This window comes from Heterobasidion irregulare (genome assembly GCF_000320585.1).
Source record: "Heterobasidion irregulare TC 32-1 unplaced genomic scaffold scaffold_06, whole genome shotgun sequence".
NCBI lineage: Eukaryota > Fungi > Basidiomycota > Agaricomycetes > Russulales > Bondarzewiaceae > Heterobasidion > Heterobasidion irregulare.
This window is the reverse complement of record NW_009258202.1, coordinates 1,189,612-1,205,602: the sequence shown is the minus strand read 5'-3', so window position 1 is coordinate 1,205,602 and position 15,991 is coordinate 1,189,612. Positions and strand designations below refer to the sequence as shown.

The 15,991-nt window shown below is 54.5% G+C and overlaps 8 protein-coding genes across 8 annotated transcripts; 5 read left to right on the top strand and 3 right to left on the bottom strand.

Annotated features, from left to right (window-relative positions):
* Positions 1-136: 136 nt before the first annotated feature.
* HETIRDRAFT_154904 (uncharacterized protein) lies at positions 137-3,016 on the bottom strand (the record flags this gene model as incomplete). Its single annotated transcript, XM_009549130.1, has 16 exons — positions 137-528; positions 593-633; positions 689-861; positions 918-951; positions 1,005-1,032; positions 1,082-1,235; positions 1,291-1,398; positions 1,451-1,476; positions 1,530-1,653; positions 1,706-1,730; positions 1,783-1,945; positions 1,999-2,164; positions 2,217-2,341; positions 2,398-2,469; positions 2,707-2,838; positions 2,953-3,016. 16 exons carry the CDS (start codon positions 3,014-3,016, stop codon positions 344-346), a joined length of 1,620 nt encoding a protein of 539 aa, XP_009547425.1. The 3' UTR covers positions 137-343.
* Positions 3,017-3,799: 783 nt separating this feature from the next.
* Positions 3,800-5,237, top strand: HETIRDRAFT_321057 (uncharacterized protein; the record flags this gene model as incomplete). The annotated part of the gene is made up of 6 exons (XM_009549129.1): positions 3,800-3,988; positions 4,050-4,142; positions 4,201-4,353; positions 4,405-4,563; positions 4,622-4,772; positions 4,828-5,237. 6 exons carry the CDS (start codon positions 3,800-3,802, stop codon positions 5,235-5,237), a joined length of 1,155 nt encoding a protein of 384 aa, XP_009547424.1.
* A 797-nt stretch (positions 5,238-6,034) lies between these two features.
* Positions 6,035-6,840, top strand: HETIRDRAFT_440453 (uncharacterized protein). The gene has a single exon (XM_009549128.1). It carries the CDS (start codon positions 6,106-6,108, stop codon positions 6,649-6,651), a length of 546 nt encoding a protein of 181 aa, XP_009547423.1. The 5' UTR covers positions 6,035-6,105; the 3' UTR covers positions 6,652-6,840.
* Positions 6,841-7,242: 402 nt separating this feature from the next.
* Positions 7,243-8,032, bottom strand: HETIRDRAFT_418679 (uncharacterized protein; the record flags this gene model as incomplete). The annotated part of the gene is made up of 5 exons (XM_009549127.1): positions 7,243-7,524; positions 7,586-7,687; positions 7,739-7,771; positions 7,829-7,875; positions 7,942-8,032. The coding sequence occupies 5 exons, from the start codon at positions 8,030-8,032 to the stop codon at positions 7,243-7,245; spliced, it is 555 nt and encodes a 184-aa protein (XP_009547422.1).
* A 155-nt stretch (positions 8,033-8,187) lies between these two features.
* On the top strand, positions 8,188-10,680 carry HETIRDRAFT_385320 (uncharacterized protein). The gene is made up of 5 exons (XM_009549125.1): positions 8,188-8,423; positions 8,493-8,682; positions 9,131-9,703; positions 9,763-9,814; positions 9,873-10,680. Exons 2-5 carry the CDS (start codon positions 8,587-8,589, stop codon positions 10,406-10,408), a joined length of 1,257 nt encoding a protein of 418 aa, XP_009547420.1. The 5' UTR covers positions 8,188-8,423; positions 8,493-8,586; the 3' UTR covers positions 10,409-10,680.
* Positions 8,315-8,533, top strand: HETIRDRAFT_319572 (uncharacterized protein; the record flags this gene model as incomplete). Its single annotated transcript, XM_009549126.1, has 2 exons — positions 8,315-8,423; positions 8,493-8,533. 2 exons carry the CDS (start codon positions 8,315-8,317, stop codon positions 8,531-8,533), a joined length of 150 nt encoding a protein of 49 aa, XP_009547421.1.
* Positions 10,681-11,694: 1,014 nt separating the features above from the next.
* HETIRDRAFT_320344 (uncharacterized protein) lies at positions 11,695-14,894 on the bottom strand (the record flags this gene model as incomplete). Its single annotated transcript, XM_009549124.1, has 8 exons — positions 11,695-12,623; positions 12,728-12,917; positions 12,983-13,059; positions 13,120-13,600; positions 13,668-13,914; positions 14,005-14,143; positions 14,201-14,567; positions 14,697-14,894. The coding sequence occupies 8 exons, from the start codon at positions 14,892-14,894 to the stop codon at positions 11,695-11,697; spliced, it is 2,628 nt and encodes an 875-aa protein (XP_009547419.1).
* Positions 14,895-15,175: 281 nt separating this feature from the next.
* Positions 15,176-15,983, top strand: HETIRDRAFT_410032 (uncharacterized protein). Its single transcript, XM_009549123.1, has 2 exons — positions 15,176-15,508; positions 15,573-15,983. The coding sequence occupies exon 1, from the start codon at positions 15,246-15,248 to the stop codon at positions 15,465-15,467; it is 222 nt and encodes a 73-aa protein (XP_009547418.1). The 5' UTR covers positions 15,176-15,245; the 3' UTR covers positions 15,468-15,508; positions 15,573-15,983.
* The last annotated feature ends 8 nt before the right edge of the window (positions 15,984-15,991 follow it).

The following is a 15,991-nucleotide window of genomic DNA, read 5'->3' as shown; positions in this document are numbered from 1 at the left end:
AAGTAGTAGTCAACGAGAAGACATTCCAGAAATGAGATGACAGTGGCATAAAGAGGTTATTTTTCGGCCGATATTTGAGGCACTCAGTGTCTTGCGTACCACCATACAGGCACCCAATCATTTCTCTGACACGTCTGCGATAAAGATTTGTGCGACCCAGAGACCGGACGGAGGAAACTAAAAAGACAGGGTATATAGACCACAGAAGATCTTCATAAGACAACGAAAACACAGTTGCTTCTTCGAACGATAAACAGGGCCTCCGACAGCGGTGGAAACCACTCTTCAACGGCCGAATATAAGCACTGAAGCTGAAAGAATCATTTCATTCATACATCCGCAATCAGAGCCCCCCATACACCGGCCGCCCGTCGAGAGCAGTCACGAGCACCTCGGTATCGAGGATTTCCATTGCGGGGACAGTCATAATGTTCTTGGACAGCACCGCATAATCGGCGCGCTTGCCTGGAGTGAGGGAGCCCAAAGTGGACTCTGTAAACGACGCGTACGCAGCGTCGATCGTCATTCCTTTATCAGAGTTGGAAAGTCAGCACTACGGTAACATACGTATCAGAATCATGTTGAAGCATGCCTTTTAGAGCTTCTTCACGAGATAGACGCTGTTCAGGGAACCTAGTTTGAAGATTGAGGGTCTCACGCAAAGTTCATCGGTGGTCCGCAAACTTACCAGCCGTCCGGACCGTGTACAGAGGTGCCATCTGGGGCCAGTCTCGTGACCGCAGCAAAGAACCCGTTCATAGGGTTCAAAGTTTCGACAGGAGCGTCTGAGCCCAGAGTAATTCTTGCGCCGTAGTCAACAATGGAACGGAAGGCGTATAACAGTTTCACACGTTCTGGACCCTAAGATAGCTCGGGTTCAGGATTGTGAGTTGGAAGCAGCAAGATGATCGTATTACCAAGCGATCTTCGGCGAAGTACATGTCGCTCGGACTATGACGTTATGTTAGTCAATAATCTCGAGTAGAAAATGACAGTCAACTCACGCATGAGTAGGTTGGATACTTGCGATCACTAGGGCGTTAAGGTCAGACGAGGAGTAAAAGGAGAGGTATCTGCACACCATTCAGTCGTGCCATCCGAGCCATATCGACATGCCGAATCATTTGTGCATGTTCAATTCGAGGCCTCAAGGCAGCCACATCCATGCCTTTGAGGGCAGATTCAAATACATCTAAAACAAGTGCGTTCGCTCTATCTCCGATAGCATGGACATTCTGGAACAATCGATAAGGGGGCATGTATGGACGCCAAAAAAAGAATGAAACGCACTACTTGCCAACCGTCTTTCAAGAAGCGCGGGATGAATGAATTCATAACCTCTGGCTCGATTCGCATGAATCCCCTTGTTTCTGGATTATCGGTGTACGGTTCGAACAGCTGTTGAATGAGATCAGTTATTGGCTCGTCAGAGGAGAGTCAATAGACTTACTGCCGAACCGCCGGACCTTAGCGCGCCTGTGGAAGACGTGAACATTCACACGAACTTGACGTCGTAAACAATTACACACCGTCTGCGAAGATTTTGACGCTTCGTGCGGTGAAACGACCGTTGGCGGCTCCAATAATAGGTTTAACCTTGTCCCCCCAGTACTCGGCCGATTCGTTGAAGTAAGTCATTCCATAGATACGAAGCTGGAAGGAGTTATAAGTTCATTGAGACCGTGAAACTATGTTACGGGCATACTGATAATTTTCCTGCCGCTGCGAGGCTGAAAATCATGGTCAAACACAGCCAAATGATAGATCGCAGCAACCACTAACTTTTTGAAGAACTCCAAAGACTTTGGGTCAAAGCCAGCGTCGTGGACAGACGTTAAACCATGTGACACGGCGTAATGAACAACACTGTTGAAACGCTTCTCAAGATCTCGTTGGGTAGGCGGAGGAACAGGAACCAAATATTGTGCATTGTCGAGCAAACAGCCTAGTAATTCATTGTCAATAGACCGTGACAAAGAGTTCGATGCTTATAGCTACCTGTCGGGTTGCCAGCAGCATCCCGTACGATGACGCCCCCTTCAACGGAATCGGGGAGAGGGGAGATGGCATCGAGAACCTTGGAATTGACCCAAATGGCATGGCCGTCCTTGCTCTGTAAGACAATATTATGTTCTCGAACGACAGGATCCGCATCCAGAGTAGCCTATTTAACAGTTTAAGCCGACCCTGAAGGGGAGTGCACAGAATATACGTACTGCAGTCGGAAATTCCTGACCAGGCCACCTAGTATGGTCCCAGCCCCATCCTTCGACAAATTTATCCTTGTTGTTTCGGATATCCGAGTCGGAAAGTATATACTGGCGTACGGAGGCAACTGCGGCTGAGTAGATAAAATTTGATGGCTGTATCCAACGACTAGAATGAAAATTTACTCACCTATTTCCGTTTTCGCACTTTCAAGCGGAATTTGAAGACTGGCACCATACTCGAGCATGTGAGCATGCGAATCTATGATTTTAAATCAGATACAACCATATCAGGTCGAAAAGACAGTTCCTACCGCTCAGGCCTGGTACGACAATTGATCCCGGTTTGATGAAGCGTGTCTGAAGGTGGGGCTGGGAAATGGATACTCCGGCGCGCTTTTGGGTAGTTGCAGTGAACGCAGCCCAGTCTCTCTGTATCTCCTCTTGAATTTCACGTTACAACTACGCTTCCACGTACTCAGGGAACCTTATAACTCACCGAACGAGCCGATGCTCAATATTTCGGAGCCTTGGATGGTAATACAATCTACTTGTGGCTTGGCAGGATCGACAGTGTAGATGTTAGGACCATCCTTTGAACACAGCGCATAGGTGTGTGGTAAATCGATCCCTCGGGTGCTAAGGGATGAGATGTAGAAGAGAGCAGCTCCTGCGGAGATAGCATAGAGAATTCGAGTGAAAAGCCTTCCGCTGGTAGGCGATATGGTCGGGCTCTTAGTATAACCATTGCGTTCGTTCTTCAAGTCGGCTTTCCCGAACGACGGAGAGCGTTGGCGCAAGTCGGACATGATGACTTGCGACTAGCGTAGAAGAGGGATGGGAACGGAGTTGACGAACGGCCAAGGCCAAATTTATAGGGATTTGAATCTGAGAATGCACGGCAAGGCATCAATTGAGATTCGAGTGTGGCAAATGTGTGACAGAGGAGGACATACGAAAATTCGCTCTGTGCTTGGGGTCTCGTCACAGGCGCTTAGGCCCTGTTGGAGCGCCCAAATCCGGATATCCGGATGAGCGCTACACACGCTTTGGGCGTCTATTGCCGTGGGTATCGTTACAGATCGCACCAGATTGCAACTGTGCTCTGAACCTGATCCACGTACCCGAAGGGTCGACGTTGAATGTTGGGAGGCGTCGGAAAAACATTTAAAAAAAACGGCATACGTGCGTTGCAGCGAAGTGTCAGCGCTCTTCGCCTACTAGGCGCTTGTGAAATTTCCAGAAAACAACGTTTGAGGACGCTGTGACAGCCAGCCGCGCATATCCTGTACTGCGATTAGAAACTCATCTCGCAACGACCGATGTGAACGGAATTGGAGAGAGACTTTGCTGCATGACGTCCAGCATAAGAGCGTATTTTTGCAGTTTTTTCTGCGATCTGTTGAGAGTACAAGGCTACAGAAGCGACCGACTAATATTAGCCCCACGTGTTATTCCGTCAGCCACGTCGACTGTTGTCGTGTCTCCCAATGCGCTGTGACCACCACCATCGCTTGCTCGCTGCTCGAATCATTTGAATCGACGACGCTCTGAGAGGGCCACAACCTACGAGCCATTGTCTGATAGCAGTCATGTCCATGATGGATATTCTCCGCCCTCGCTTGCAGTCTTTAGCCGGAACACTAGTGTCTCACCGAGTTCTTTTGTACACTTTGTCCTCGACAGTCGCGATTTCCGTTGTGATCGCCAATGCTCTGCAGATTCACAGCAATTTCTATTCCGTCACTGTCTACTTGTCGAAGAGCAGCAGAAGCATACTCGTGCGTTTTCCAGCTTCTCCAGATGTATCATCAGAATGACGTCGGTGCCACAACATTCAAGGTGCTAGCGAACTTCAGTCTCCTTGTCGCCTTGGTCATAGGGAGGATCGTACAGCAAATATTCTTTGGCTCGCTGAGACCATTGGAGGTGGAGGTAAGTGTCTAAACCTCACGACGCAATCCATCTCTTGACACCCTCTCTTCGGCGCCAGCGACTTTACGACAGAATGTGGTTCTTCGTTACGGAGTCACTGCTCGCTTTCACCATCTTTCGAGATGAGTTCGACATTCCTTTTGCTATCATGTTTGGCTTCCTTCTCTTCGTCAAGTCATTTCACTGGCTCATGGCTGATCGAGTTGAATGGGTATGTATGAACGTCACTCTTTATTCAAGCTCTAGGTTCATATATGCGTAGATGGATCAAATGCCATATCCAGGACCACCTGCGCTCTTCCATGTCAGGATCAACAGCCTTTTTGTCCTTCTGTGGATCACCAACTTCGTCATGCTCGGATTTGCTGTGGAAAGCATTTTAGCTAATGGTGTGGGGGCAATGGTGCTGTTTGCAAGCGAGGTGAGCAGCATGAAAGCCAAGAGTACAATCTCCTTTTCTGAATATCTTTCGCCTGGAGTATGCCATTCTCATGGCAAGCGCTTTGAATGCAATGGCGAAATATGCGTTGTCTATCTGGGAGTTTCGTCGTGCTGCATATCGTGGTGGTGAAAATGCCCCTCCTTGGGAGAACAAAAGCATGTGGGTCTTCTACGTTGATTTGATGACAGGTGAGCGTCTTTCTGCGACCGCCGGCGTTACGAACTCACCTTGCTCACCTTACAGACTTCCTCAAGTTGACGACGTACCTGACATTCTTCACTTTCATTCTCACATTCTATGGGATGCCTTTGAATGTTGTTCGTGATATATATGTTACAGCTCGGTCTTTCATCACCCGCCTTCGTACGCTCATCCGCTACCACAACGCAACTCGAAATATGGACGAACGTTACCCCAATGCAACCGAAGCGGAGATGGTAGAGATGAGCGACCGAACTTGCATCATCTGTCGTGAAGAGATGATAGTGCGTGATACTCTCAGGGATGACGAGCATCGAGATCATCCTGATACATCTGATACACCTCGAGACGGTCCAAACATTACGCCGAAGAAACTTCCTTGTGGACACATTTTTCATTTCCACTGCCTTCGTTCGTGGCTTGAACGGCAGCAAAGTTGTCCCACATGGTAGGTCCCGACCATCGAATTCTCTTGATTATGAAACCTGACGGTCTGTGTTTAGTCGCCGTGCAGTCCTAGGTACAGACGGCCAGGCGTCATCTGGGAGAGCCGGCCGGCGAGGCGCCGCTCGGGGCGCCGTGCCCCAACCGGCTGGCGTCCCTGGCAATGCTAGACCACCAGTTGGCCTGCGCGGTCCTCCTCAACCGTTTGGCAATTTACTGCGGGGACTACTGGGAATCCCGCAACCTCAACCTCCTCAACCTCCTCAGTATATCCCAGTTCAATACCAGCAACTTGCACAGCATGGCGGTGAAAATTTCGGCTGGGGGCTTGCCCCTCCTCCACAAGGCTATGCATATCCTCAGGCTCCACACCAACTCCATCCACCCCCGATGTTTCAGGGCTTCTATGGACCTGGCGGTCAGTGGCATCCCTGGGGTATTGATGACAGATGGCCGGCACCGGTCCCACAGGAACACAATACACCTGACAACACCCCACCCCCACCCATCATCTCCACGGACGGTCACTCGTCCACAGCTCCCCCGCCATCTGAACAGCCTTTATCTTCGCCTGGGCTTGCAACTCATCCCACCACCGAGTCTTCCACAGAGAGCCGTTCGTCTACACCAAGAGATGCGGCTGCTCTTGCTGCCTTGCGAAGGATGGGCAAGTCCAGTTCATCCACAAATCAAACAAGTGCCTCCCATGAGGCTTCTGATCGTTCACGCCACGAGCCTTTTGACTCAAATCGTAGCATATCTTCCGAGTCTCCTCCAAGCTCAACAGAAGCAATTTCAACACCAGACGGCCCAGCAGGACTACCTAATGGCGTTCCTTCTTTGATTCCCGTGTATTCTCTTACTCAACCCCATTACATGCCCCCACCACCAATGATTGAGACGAACCATGGGCCATCGTGGCATCATCACAACACAGCAGGGCGTCCAATACTTCCAAACTCGCTCCGTCCTACTCCTTCCTACCAACAACAGGGTGACTCGCGAAGTCGGGGCCAGGACACTGCGCTTGCTGATCGTCCCTCGATGTCGACGCTGCCTCCAACCTTGACAGAGGACCAGCTGACTCGTTTGGACAGACTTACCCGAGACGCTATCGACGAGAGGCTGAGAGTATTAGAGGGTGTCTCGGGAGCCGTTTATCGTTGTATCGAGGAACTCACGAGAGTGAGGAGTGTCTTGCCTCCTGTGCCTGCTCAGGGCGCAGGTGTGAGCCTTGCATCTTCGAGCAGGCAGGCCTCCAGCAGCGGAAGCTCGGGTGCTTCAGCCTCATCGGCTACACCCGAGCCATTGTCCAGAACAACGAGAGATGACGGTGCGGCTCATAGTGTCCGAGTCTCAGACGATGCGGTACGAGACGCATCAGTCGGTTCGGAATCAGTCGGTTTGCCTTCCGCAGCCTAATCTGTAGACGTTATTTCTGTAGGCATAAAAATTGTGGAATGAAGGTTTTGTTTTGTCACGTTAGTTTCCGTCGTTCTGTCTCGTTTTGTTGCAGGTCTTTCCGTTCATTCTCCATTATGAAGACATGTACCAAGCTATTTATACATACTACCTGGGACGCTGTCATCGACTGTAACGAATTCTTGCTTCGATGGATGTCCAAATAAGTCTGATAAAAGGTACCGGTAAGTCACTCCGAATGCTCCCCACGTTGTATACGTCAAAAAAATGCCGAAGTGCCTCAAAATGGCACGCGGCTATGAACTTACTTATAACATTGTATGTTGGCGGGCTTCTGCGCATGAAAGGAATGTAGTCTACGGATTCAGTGGATGTCAATTGGCTGGTTTTCTGATTCTGCCATTCCTTCTACTGCCACGCCAAGTCCGACGTTATGCTGTAGGCGCCAATAGATTCACGAAGTAAAAAGGCGTATTGAACGGAGAACCCAATAGGCGATGCACGCAGGGCGTTCGTGCAGAACAAGAGTAATGCGGTTATGAAGGAGATAATTTGCCTAGCGCTCGATTGAACACCGGTGATGCAGTATCATCATTTAGATAGCAAAGCTTCTGCCCTTCGCTTTACCAGAGTAGGGTCTACGTTGGACTTGTCAACCTTGGAATAGAATGCCTTGACAACCTTTCCTAGCAATTTGCCAGGATGACTCTGAGCATCAGCGGTTTGCTCGGAAATGACCTCTCCCAGGATGTGATCTATGTCAGACTCAGGGAGTAGGGGCGGGAGAAAGGATGACAGAAAATCAGCCTCGTGTTGCTCCTTCTCAGCCAGGTCCGGGCGTTGCGCTTGGGTAAACTGGACAGCGGAGTCGATCTGTAATGATGGGTTACCGAACAGTCAGCCATCCATCCATGTCACGTCACTGGCAGCATACACGGCGGTTAGTGGCCTTTCTGATAATCGAGACGATGGTGGCGGAAGGTATTTTCGATTCGGGCGAGGCCTTGTCTGCTGAGTAGACCTCCGAAAGAATTGACTATAAGAAATATAAGACCTTTGGTACACGTACGATCGAGAACCAACGTACACGTATCGTGGTCGAGGCAAAGGTGTCCTTGCTCTGTCAGAAGTAATGATTCATCACAACAAGTTCCAAAATTATGGTATCAAACCCTACTTTCATGGAGGTCTTCAAGCCGGTCAAAAGACGGGTGCGGATATCAGCTGGCTTTGGGTATCAGCACACAAAATAGGCCAGACATCACATGCACAGTTGAGGCGTAAACTCACTTTCTATTGCAGAAGCTGTGTACTGTCGCCATTGAAGTTGCTTTGTGCACCGCAGAGCGGGACCACTAATGTTGGAGAGCAGTCGATACATCTTGGAGGTGTGGTTGGAGTAAGAACAAGATTCCGTGCAGATAAGTGGATCTCAAGTAACACTATTACCTACATAACTAATAGGTAAGTCAAGTAAGTAGACACCGATATACCCTCGGGGAGTCAAGGCAACTTGGTCCCGCTCATTCTGATTTTGCGTAAACCCGGAGACGCCATACGACCCATCACTACAAGATACGCATCCTATTGTGTTGAGATCCCATCGCAAACAGTCTGATTCTCTTCATCACCCCCGCCAAAACTGTCTTGTCCTGCGTTATTTATGATAGTAATCAGGTCCATTGAGTCACGATCTCGCACGACCGTTGTCCCTTCCTCTTCCAAGTTCCTGCGTCAAACGCCGACTCGACCCAAGTCAGTCAACGAAACATGTAAGTGGATCCAATCGGACCATTGCCATCTCACGCACTCTTTATATAGTGACAATGGCCTCTTTTCAGACTATCGGATCCAAAGTGCCCGACGTATAGCTCTGACCTGAATCCCTGATCGACTACTGCGTCACTGACCGCTGCCATTGCTTATAATTACGAGATGGCGTCCCTCGTCCCTCCACTCCCATCATCAGGAAGCTTCATCAAGTCAATCCGCGAGTCCTCCCGGTCTGTGCGTCAAATAGCGAATATTACAGTAAGTTATATATAAAGTCCTTTCGAAAGTTCTTTGGGTATGCGTATGCACGGTTACAAAATCGCCATTTTTGAGCCGATGCTCTCATCAGATTACAGGGTAGACCTCAGGCGAATTTTCTAGAAAATTGTAAACCCTTTTGGGCTCTTTAGACAAAGGGTCCTTCCCACTTGAATGATAGATTCTGAGCGGTGGAATCTGGACCTGCCGATTTCCCGGTAGCGGTGGGTTGGAGGTCGTCGGTATATGGGCGCTCGTTTGTACGGTTGCTTTATCGCGTCTTACTGTAGGATTGGTCTTGTGGTCGTTCCCGTCGGCCTCAAGTCTTTCCGACCCTTCTTCCTCGCCAGATGGCCGTGACCGTTAGCGCTGAGCCCCTTCGTTTCCCCTATTTATCATCCGAAGACACGATGTGTTGGGAGACTCACACACCATAATTTGGATATAGATCAAGCCGTCGAGCATCAGGCGCCTACTCGTTTCTTCGGCATTCACGACGACCTATCATCGTATCGCGTCGACCTCACATGGCCTTGCTTTGCCTCTCAACTTTCCCTCGCCGCTCGCCGAACTGAATCTTCTAGCAATATTATCGCTGTTGAACATCGCATCGGGTTATCGTGTTCCCTTGCACCAACAGACAGGACGCGGTGCATGGGACTCGATCCGCGCATTCGTCTTTGGTCTTTATCTATCTTCATCTGCCGACGATGAGAGAGATCTCCTTAGCGCCCGCGGAATGAGGGACATCGGCGACACAAAGATAGCGGAGTTGTTAGGCGTGAGCATCCATGTTGAGAAACCGCACGAGAGTATGCCCGCAATAACCGTGGGTGAGGTCGGAGGACCTGGATGGGAATTGGTTCAGCTGTTGAGAAAGCTCCTCAACGGGACAGGAGCTTTCCTCGTCAACAATCGGTACAGAGACTTGGGCAGCTTCGTTGTGGAGGCTTTGAAAGAAGGCGAGAGAGCCGGGAAGGCCAACGGCGATGAAGCGGCGGTGGATGTCATTGTGGAGCGGGTATTTATCGCATCGTTGTCGAGTTGGCTCTCTTCTAACAATGTTCTCGTTCGTTTCAGCTTGTCAGGGGAATTCCAGGCTTCCAGGACATGGGAATTGTAGATGGCCAGCGTGCGTTGGCAACATTCCTTGTGCACAATAAACTGCTGAGAATCCTGTGTTCTTGCAGCGATCTATTGCTTCAAAAAAGCTCTTTTCCTCGTCAACGGTATTGCCATCCGCTTCGGGCATTTGTCCCCACCTTTCCCGGTCCCTCGCACGTCTTCCATCCCGGTTTTTACAGACAACGTACTTCCCTCGATCCTCATACATCTAGGGGTAATTGATCTCTCCACCGCAGCTCCATCCATCTCCTCTCTTTTCCCTAATGCGGGATCAGAAGAGAGTCTGGAGAAGCTCCTCGCGGCGTCGCCGGAGACGCCATCGGGAAAGGCTGTGAAGAACGGAAAAGAGGTGCCGAAAGAAGGGCCCGTGCTTACAGCGGAACAAGCATACATTTTGCGTGCAGCGGCGATCGATGCCTGCGAGCTGATCGTCGAATACGCACACTCGATGGACGTGGCAGAGCCGGAGGATCGCGGCTTGGAGTGGCTCCGAGAAATCACTCTTCCTGACTTGGATACTTGGCTATGGGCTGTCGCGAAGGACCGGCCGGATTATAGGAAGCTCGAGAGGTTTGTGCTGCGCAACACCCTTTTTTTCTGAAAGATTGTCTACTCGCCGTGACGTGTAAAATTTTGTTTCTTGTTTCTTGTTTCTTTTGGCAGCACCAGCTTCGAATTCGAAGGAGTTGTCACTGTCATCGAGCTATATTAGTTTCGTGTCTCCTACAGCGCTCGCAATCTTGTGGTGGCTATGACAAAGTATCTACAGCTGCGTGCGAACGAGTAGTAGCCCTTCTGGTCTTCGCATACGTATTTGAAGCCTTCCCATGCGATGTACAAGTGATGGCTAGTGAAATAGCGAGCTCGCTTCTCTGATTCTGGCTAGTAAAAGGCACTGCGTCCCCAGAACACCACGCGGTCGACTGCGTTCTCCCGAGGTTCAACGCAGAACCTTATCACCTGCCCCCAATCAACGCGACCGCGCCCCTCGTCCCCACTGATCCTTCGGGCCTGCAGCTGACTGCAGCGGCCCATGCCTCGCTTCGACGCGAGGCGAGGCCAAACTCCCGTGCCGCGCCCCTGCATCCTCAGGACTCCATGCACCCTTGCGAGGGTGGGTGGCGGTCACAGGCCGCCCGCACGCCTCGCGTATTTTACATCCGGGTTTCCGACACGAGGTCGGCGCGGGTGTACGTGTATTCGGAACGTGGGCGACGGGTGGCGTGCGCTTAGGGGTGCGCATTTGCCACTTACGCCATGGCCGGCGCTGCGCGACGAGTCCGCCGCCGAGATCGTTCGGATAGCGGGGTATCGATCTGCTCCCTCCACCTTGACGTGCGCGCACAACAACATGTGTTCTTAGAATCGCGAGCGCGCATGACGCTCTACGTCGTGACGGCGCCCTGTGAGCGCTGGGCGCTGGTCGAGGAAGGACCGAACGTTGACGTTCGACCCCCATGCCTATGACGCCAAAGAACACCGGACCATGCCCAAGACCACCCTTGAAAAGAAATACAATTGCCGGCTGTGTATTGTGTGTATTGTGTGTATGTTGTATGAGCAAGTGACCGGTTATCGAACGCGAGCGAGCTAGAGGGAAAATATACAGCGAACGACGATAAATCTATTAGGGCATGGGCAGCAGGGAAATTTCCTCGACAGGATTCCCTGCCGCCTGTCAGGGAAAACATTCCGAAAGCAGAGAAACACGTATCATGACGCAACAGATCTAGCTCACCAGCACAGCAGGCTTCCTCTCCAACCCCCTCCCTATCTCTCTCACACCACCCTCATCGCCTCTCATGCTCCACTCAGCGTCTGATCCACCCTCGTCACGAGTTCTCGCACCTGATCCCCAGCACCCAATCCCCACCGAGCGACTCGCAACTATGTGTCGCTATCGCTTGCATTGCTGTCGCTCTCGTCTTGACCCCACACCGCAAATGCCCTTGGTTGCACCGGCGGCGCTTCCTCCACATACCGCCCCCGCGACCTCGACCGCGCCTTCCGCTTCCCCGCCGCATGCTCGCTCGCCGTCGGCGTCCTCATCTCGTCGCGCGCACCTCGACTCAACACATGACTGATCCCGCTCATCCCACCCACCCCTGCGCCCTCCCCCCCTCCACCATGGCCTCCATGCGCGCCCGGCGCCCAATCGAGCGACGCCGTGCTCGACGACGCCGACATCCCCGCTGGACTCGCAAACTCGACGTGCCGCGGCGACAGCCGCCGCGGGTGCGGGTGCGGGCCTGCGAACCGATCGGGGCTGTCGACGCCGGACCGGACGCCCGACTTGCTGCGCGCCTGCGCGCGCCCGTCCTCGACGCTCAAGCCCATGAGCGCCTCGGCCGCGCGCTGGGCCTCGCGCGTGTCGTCCTCCGCGCGCGGCTGCTGCTGCTGCCTCTGCTGCTCTGCGAGCGCCTTGCGCTGCGCCGTCTCGAGCGTGCTGTCGGAAGGCTTCTTCGCGTCCGGCGGGGTGCCTTCCGGGGAGAGGTCGTCGATGTCGAACTTCTCCTCCTCCTCTTCTTCCTCTTCGGACGAGGAGTCGTCTTCGTCCGAGACCTCGTCTTCCTCGTCCTGGTCGCCGGCCTGCTTCGCGAGCACGGTCGCCTCGGAGCTGCTCGACGTGTGCTCGCGCTCCTTCTTGGAGCGCGCCTTGACGGGCCCCTCTTCGACGACGACGAACGACTTTTGCCGCTCGCGCTCGTTCCACTTGAGCGTGCGCGAGATGGCGTGGAACCAGTCCGTCGACTGCTTGTCCGCGCAGACCGTCGGGAACGGGTACTTGGACGCGGTCACCTTGATGTGGTCGCCCTCTGCGCGTACGAACACAAGATGGAGAGGAGAAAAAAAGATGGATGGAGCAGTTTTTTTTTCAGCGTCCACAAGGCGATGATAGGTATAAAAAAAGAAGACGCACGTTTCAGCTCCACGCGTCCGCGCCCGTCGAACGAAGCCCACGCCGTGCTCCGCGAGTTGAAAGGGACGCAGATGCGGACCTCCATCGTGTCGGGGAGAAGCATGGGCCGGAACGAGAGCGTGTGGGGGCATATTGGCGTGATGAGTATCGCCGGGATCTCTGGATGAACAAGCGACCCCCCGGCAGAAGCCTGTTGGGGGTCCGACCCGCGTAAGCGCCCACGACGACGGGGACGCGCGTTAATGACGGCCTTACCGAGTACGCCGTCGACCCAGTGGGCGTCGATATCGTCAGCCCGTCGCCCTGCACGGTGGTCATATGGTGCTCGTCACCTAGCGTCGCATCGGTCAGCTCGCGCTAGCACATATGCGGACCCGGGGCCTGAGACGCACCGAAGAGCTCCAGCATACTGACATAGGGACTGGGTCCGCGGTCGACGACGAGGTCGTTGATGACCTCGAAGCTCTCGACCGGACGCGTCGTGAAGCACATGATCTCCTTGTCCTTCTGCGCGCGGCCGCCCTCGCGCTCCTTCTCGTGGGCGTGCCAGCCTCCCTCGAGGGCCTCCCAGCCGCCCTTTTCGAGGTTGCGCATCATGATCTCGCCCGTCTCGCCCTTCTTGACCGCCTTGCGGCGGCCCTTGCCCGCGCGGCGCAGCTCGTCGGCCGGCACCGCGCGGTACACGGTGCACGTAAAGCGCATGCGCAGGTTGACGCGGATGCCGGACTCGATCGCGCTGTCCATGACCGCCTGGTGGTCCGCAAAGTCAAAGTTGGTGAGGAAGCCGAGGGAGCCGAGGGCGAAGGGCAGCACGGGCGGCACGATGCGCTGGAAGAGCCAGGAGGTGAAGAGCACGGTGCCGTCGCCCCCGAGCTGTGCGTCGTTATATTAGTGGACTTGAATGTTGCACGTGAGATTGGAATAGAACGGCCTGGCTCACGGTGACGACGAAATCGAAGAGATGGGGGCTGCGATTGCACATCTCGGCGGTCCAGTACCTGAGCTGGCCGTCCTCGTTAGGGCCGCTCTCGCTCATGCTGCTCATGCTCAGCGAGGTCGTCGAGGACGAGAAGGAGTTGTTGCTGGATGTGCGGCGGCGGGGAAAGGGGATGAAGAGCTCAGGGTGGTCGCGCTCGATGCCGGCGGCGTCGAAGCGACGCGAGGTGCGGAGCTGGTGGTCGACATAACTGCGGGGTTATGTCAGGCCTCGCTCGGCGGAGAACGCGCACGGGTAAGGGAGGAGGAGGGAGGGGGAGTGGAGGTGGGTTGAGACGCACACGACGAGACCACGCCCTCCGTGACGCTGTTTCGTCATCAGGTAGACGGCGAGCTCGCGGGTGAGCTGGATGAGGCGGTTGTCCCGCGCCTTGGTGACGATGAGGACGTTTTGGACGTGGGACTTGATGCGCGCGCGGCCTGGGCGGCGAAAATCGTGAGCGATCGGAGCGGGGGTGGGGCGAGTGGGGGACTCACCGAGCTGCTTGCTCATCTCGCGCACGCCGACGGCGGTCTCTGCGAGCTGTTTTGTGAGGCTGCCACCGGTCTCGTCGTCGTCGATCTCTTCGTACTCGGCATCGACCGCGTACGAGTCTGAGACGGAGCCGTCGTCGTACGGGACGGGGATGACCTGGCCGTTTTCTAACTTTCTATAGCGGCGGGGGCGGGGCGGGGCGGGCTCAGGAGCGGGTGTGGCAGAGTGCTGGAGGCCGCGTGCGACGCCGACGTCGGGTGCGATGCCGTGGCGCTGCTTGAGCCATTCTGTGAAGGACGCGCCCTTGTCTAGGTGGGAGTGTACGAAGCAGGGGGAAGACATGGGGTTCTGGTGAGAGCGCGGGGTGTGCTGGATTGTGGACGGAGAGGCGACGGCGGGGCGGGGGTCGGGTGAGGTCATCGTGATCGGGGGCGCAAGGCCGTTTCCGTTCGCAGCGGGGGGGTGGGAGGGATCGACGTGGCTGCCGTTGGAGTGGACGTGTTTGGAGGGCCGGGGGGTGGTCGCGCGGGGGATGGGTTGGAGTCTGCCACTGGGGAGGACGCGCGGGGACTGCTCCTCGAGAATGATGTCCGAGTTCCAGGCAGACTGGACGTGGTCGATGAGGAGGTTGGAGGGCCTGCTGCTGCGCCTGGAGAGCGAGGGCTGTATCTCGGGCTGGTAGTCGAGGTCGTCCATGGAGATGGGGCTGGTGGGAGGCGTGGAGAAGACCTGTGTGTCTGGCGAGAGAAGAGAGGCGGCCAGGGCAGGCATGGCTGAGCTGGAGAGTCGGCTGTTCGTTGTTCTCGCGCAGAATGGTCCCGTGTTATATAGAGTGGGCGAGTCTCCAAGCAACCACGCCGTCGTCCGCAACCCAGCGCTATCGAGTATCTTTCCCCTTCTCCTGCTATTCTCTCCCGCAATCCCATTCGCTGCCACGTAAACGTGCCTTGCTCAGCCGCCCAATCACTGATCTCATACCCACCCCCGCCTGCGACATCGTTCACACCAGCCGTCAGCTATCATGCGATGCACATCCATCATTCTGCGATGCGTCTGCCTCAACTTGCAGGGCGTGCTGCCGTGACCTGCACCGAGCCTCCCCTGCCTCAGCCAATCGGCTGTCGCGACCACGTACGCGTCCTGCTCGACCAATCCGAATCCGCGCCCATGCCGACTGCGCAACGCGCCGCTCAGAAGCTGCTACTACAGAAGGTATCATTACCCGTCGTCGTCGTCGTCGTCGCCTTCTGCAGAGAGGCGACTCGATGAAATCACGGGTCCATTGATGATCTGCATCACGCACTACATTTGTACGAACACACATCAAGATCAAGACTGGCACCCCCACATCTCCCCCCCTTGATTGTTTCACAGGACTGCGAGATCGGTCACGAGACCCACGTACGACGCGCGATCGCGACGCGAGTCTCGCCAGAGCGGCCGTGCTTAGTGCTTCGGTGACCGTGACGCTGACAGCTCGTCTCGCCGCACCCGCGTCCCGCAGCCTCCCAAGGACGTCACTCCCGCGGGTGCGCATCTCCCCCCGCCTGCGCGGTGACCACTGCGGTGACGCACCCGCACACCCATGACGTCGTCCCCAGGTCACCTGGCCCTCCCCGACGCGCGCATACGATCGACTCGACTCGTCGCTCCGCGCCCCCGCCAGCCCTATATAAACCCTCCCACTCCCCACTCTTTCTCTCAGCATCTTGCACTCACGCACTCATCAACTCAATCACACTCGCATTTAGTAAACTCGTCGCCTTTCACTCTCCAAACTTTTCAATATCACA

What these genes read in the sequence shown, in the direction of transcription:
- HETIRDRAFT_440453 (XM_009549128.1), top strand. Translation starts at nt 6,106, where the DNA reads ATGCCCCCACCACCAATGATTGAGACGAACCATGGGCCATCGTGGCAT.
- HETIRDRAFT_385320 (XM_009549125.1), top strand. Translation starts at nt 8,587, where the DNA reads ATGGCGTCCCTCGTCCCTCCACTCCCATCATCAGGAAGCTTCATCAAG. An exon ending in GTCAAATAGCGAATATTACA is followed by an intron (nt 8,683 to 9,130) that starts GTAAGTTATATA and finishes ATTTGGATATAG; the next exon opens with ATCAAGCCGTCGAGCATCAG. An exon ending in GGGAATTGTAGATGGCCAGC is followed by an intron (nt 9,815 to 9,872) that starts GTGCGTTGGCAA and finishes GTGTTCTTGCAG; the next exon opens with CGATCTATTGCTTCAAAAAA.
- HETIRDRAFT_410032 (XM_009549123.1), top strand. Translation starts at nt 15,246, where the DNA reads ATGCGTCTGCCTCAACTTGCAGGGCGTGCTGCCGTGACCTGCACCGAG.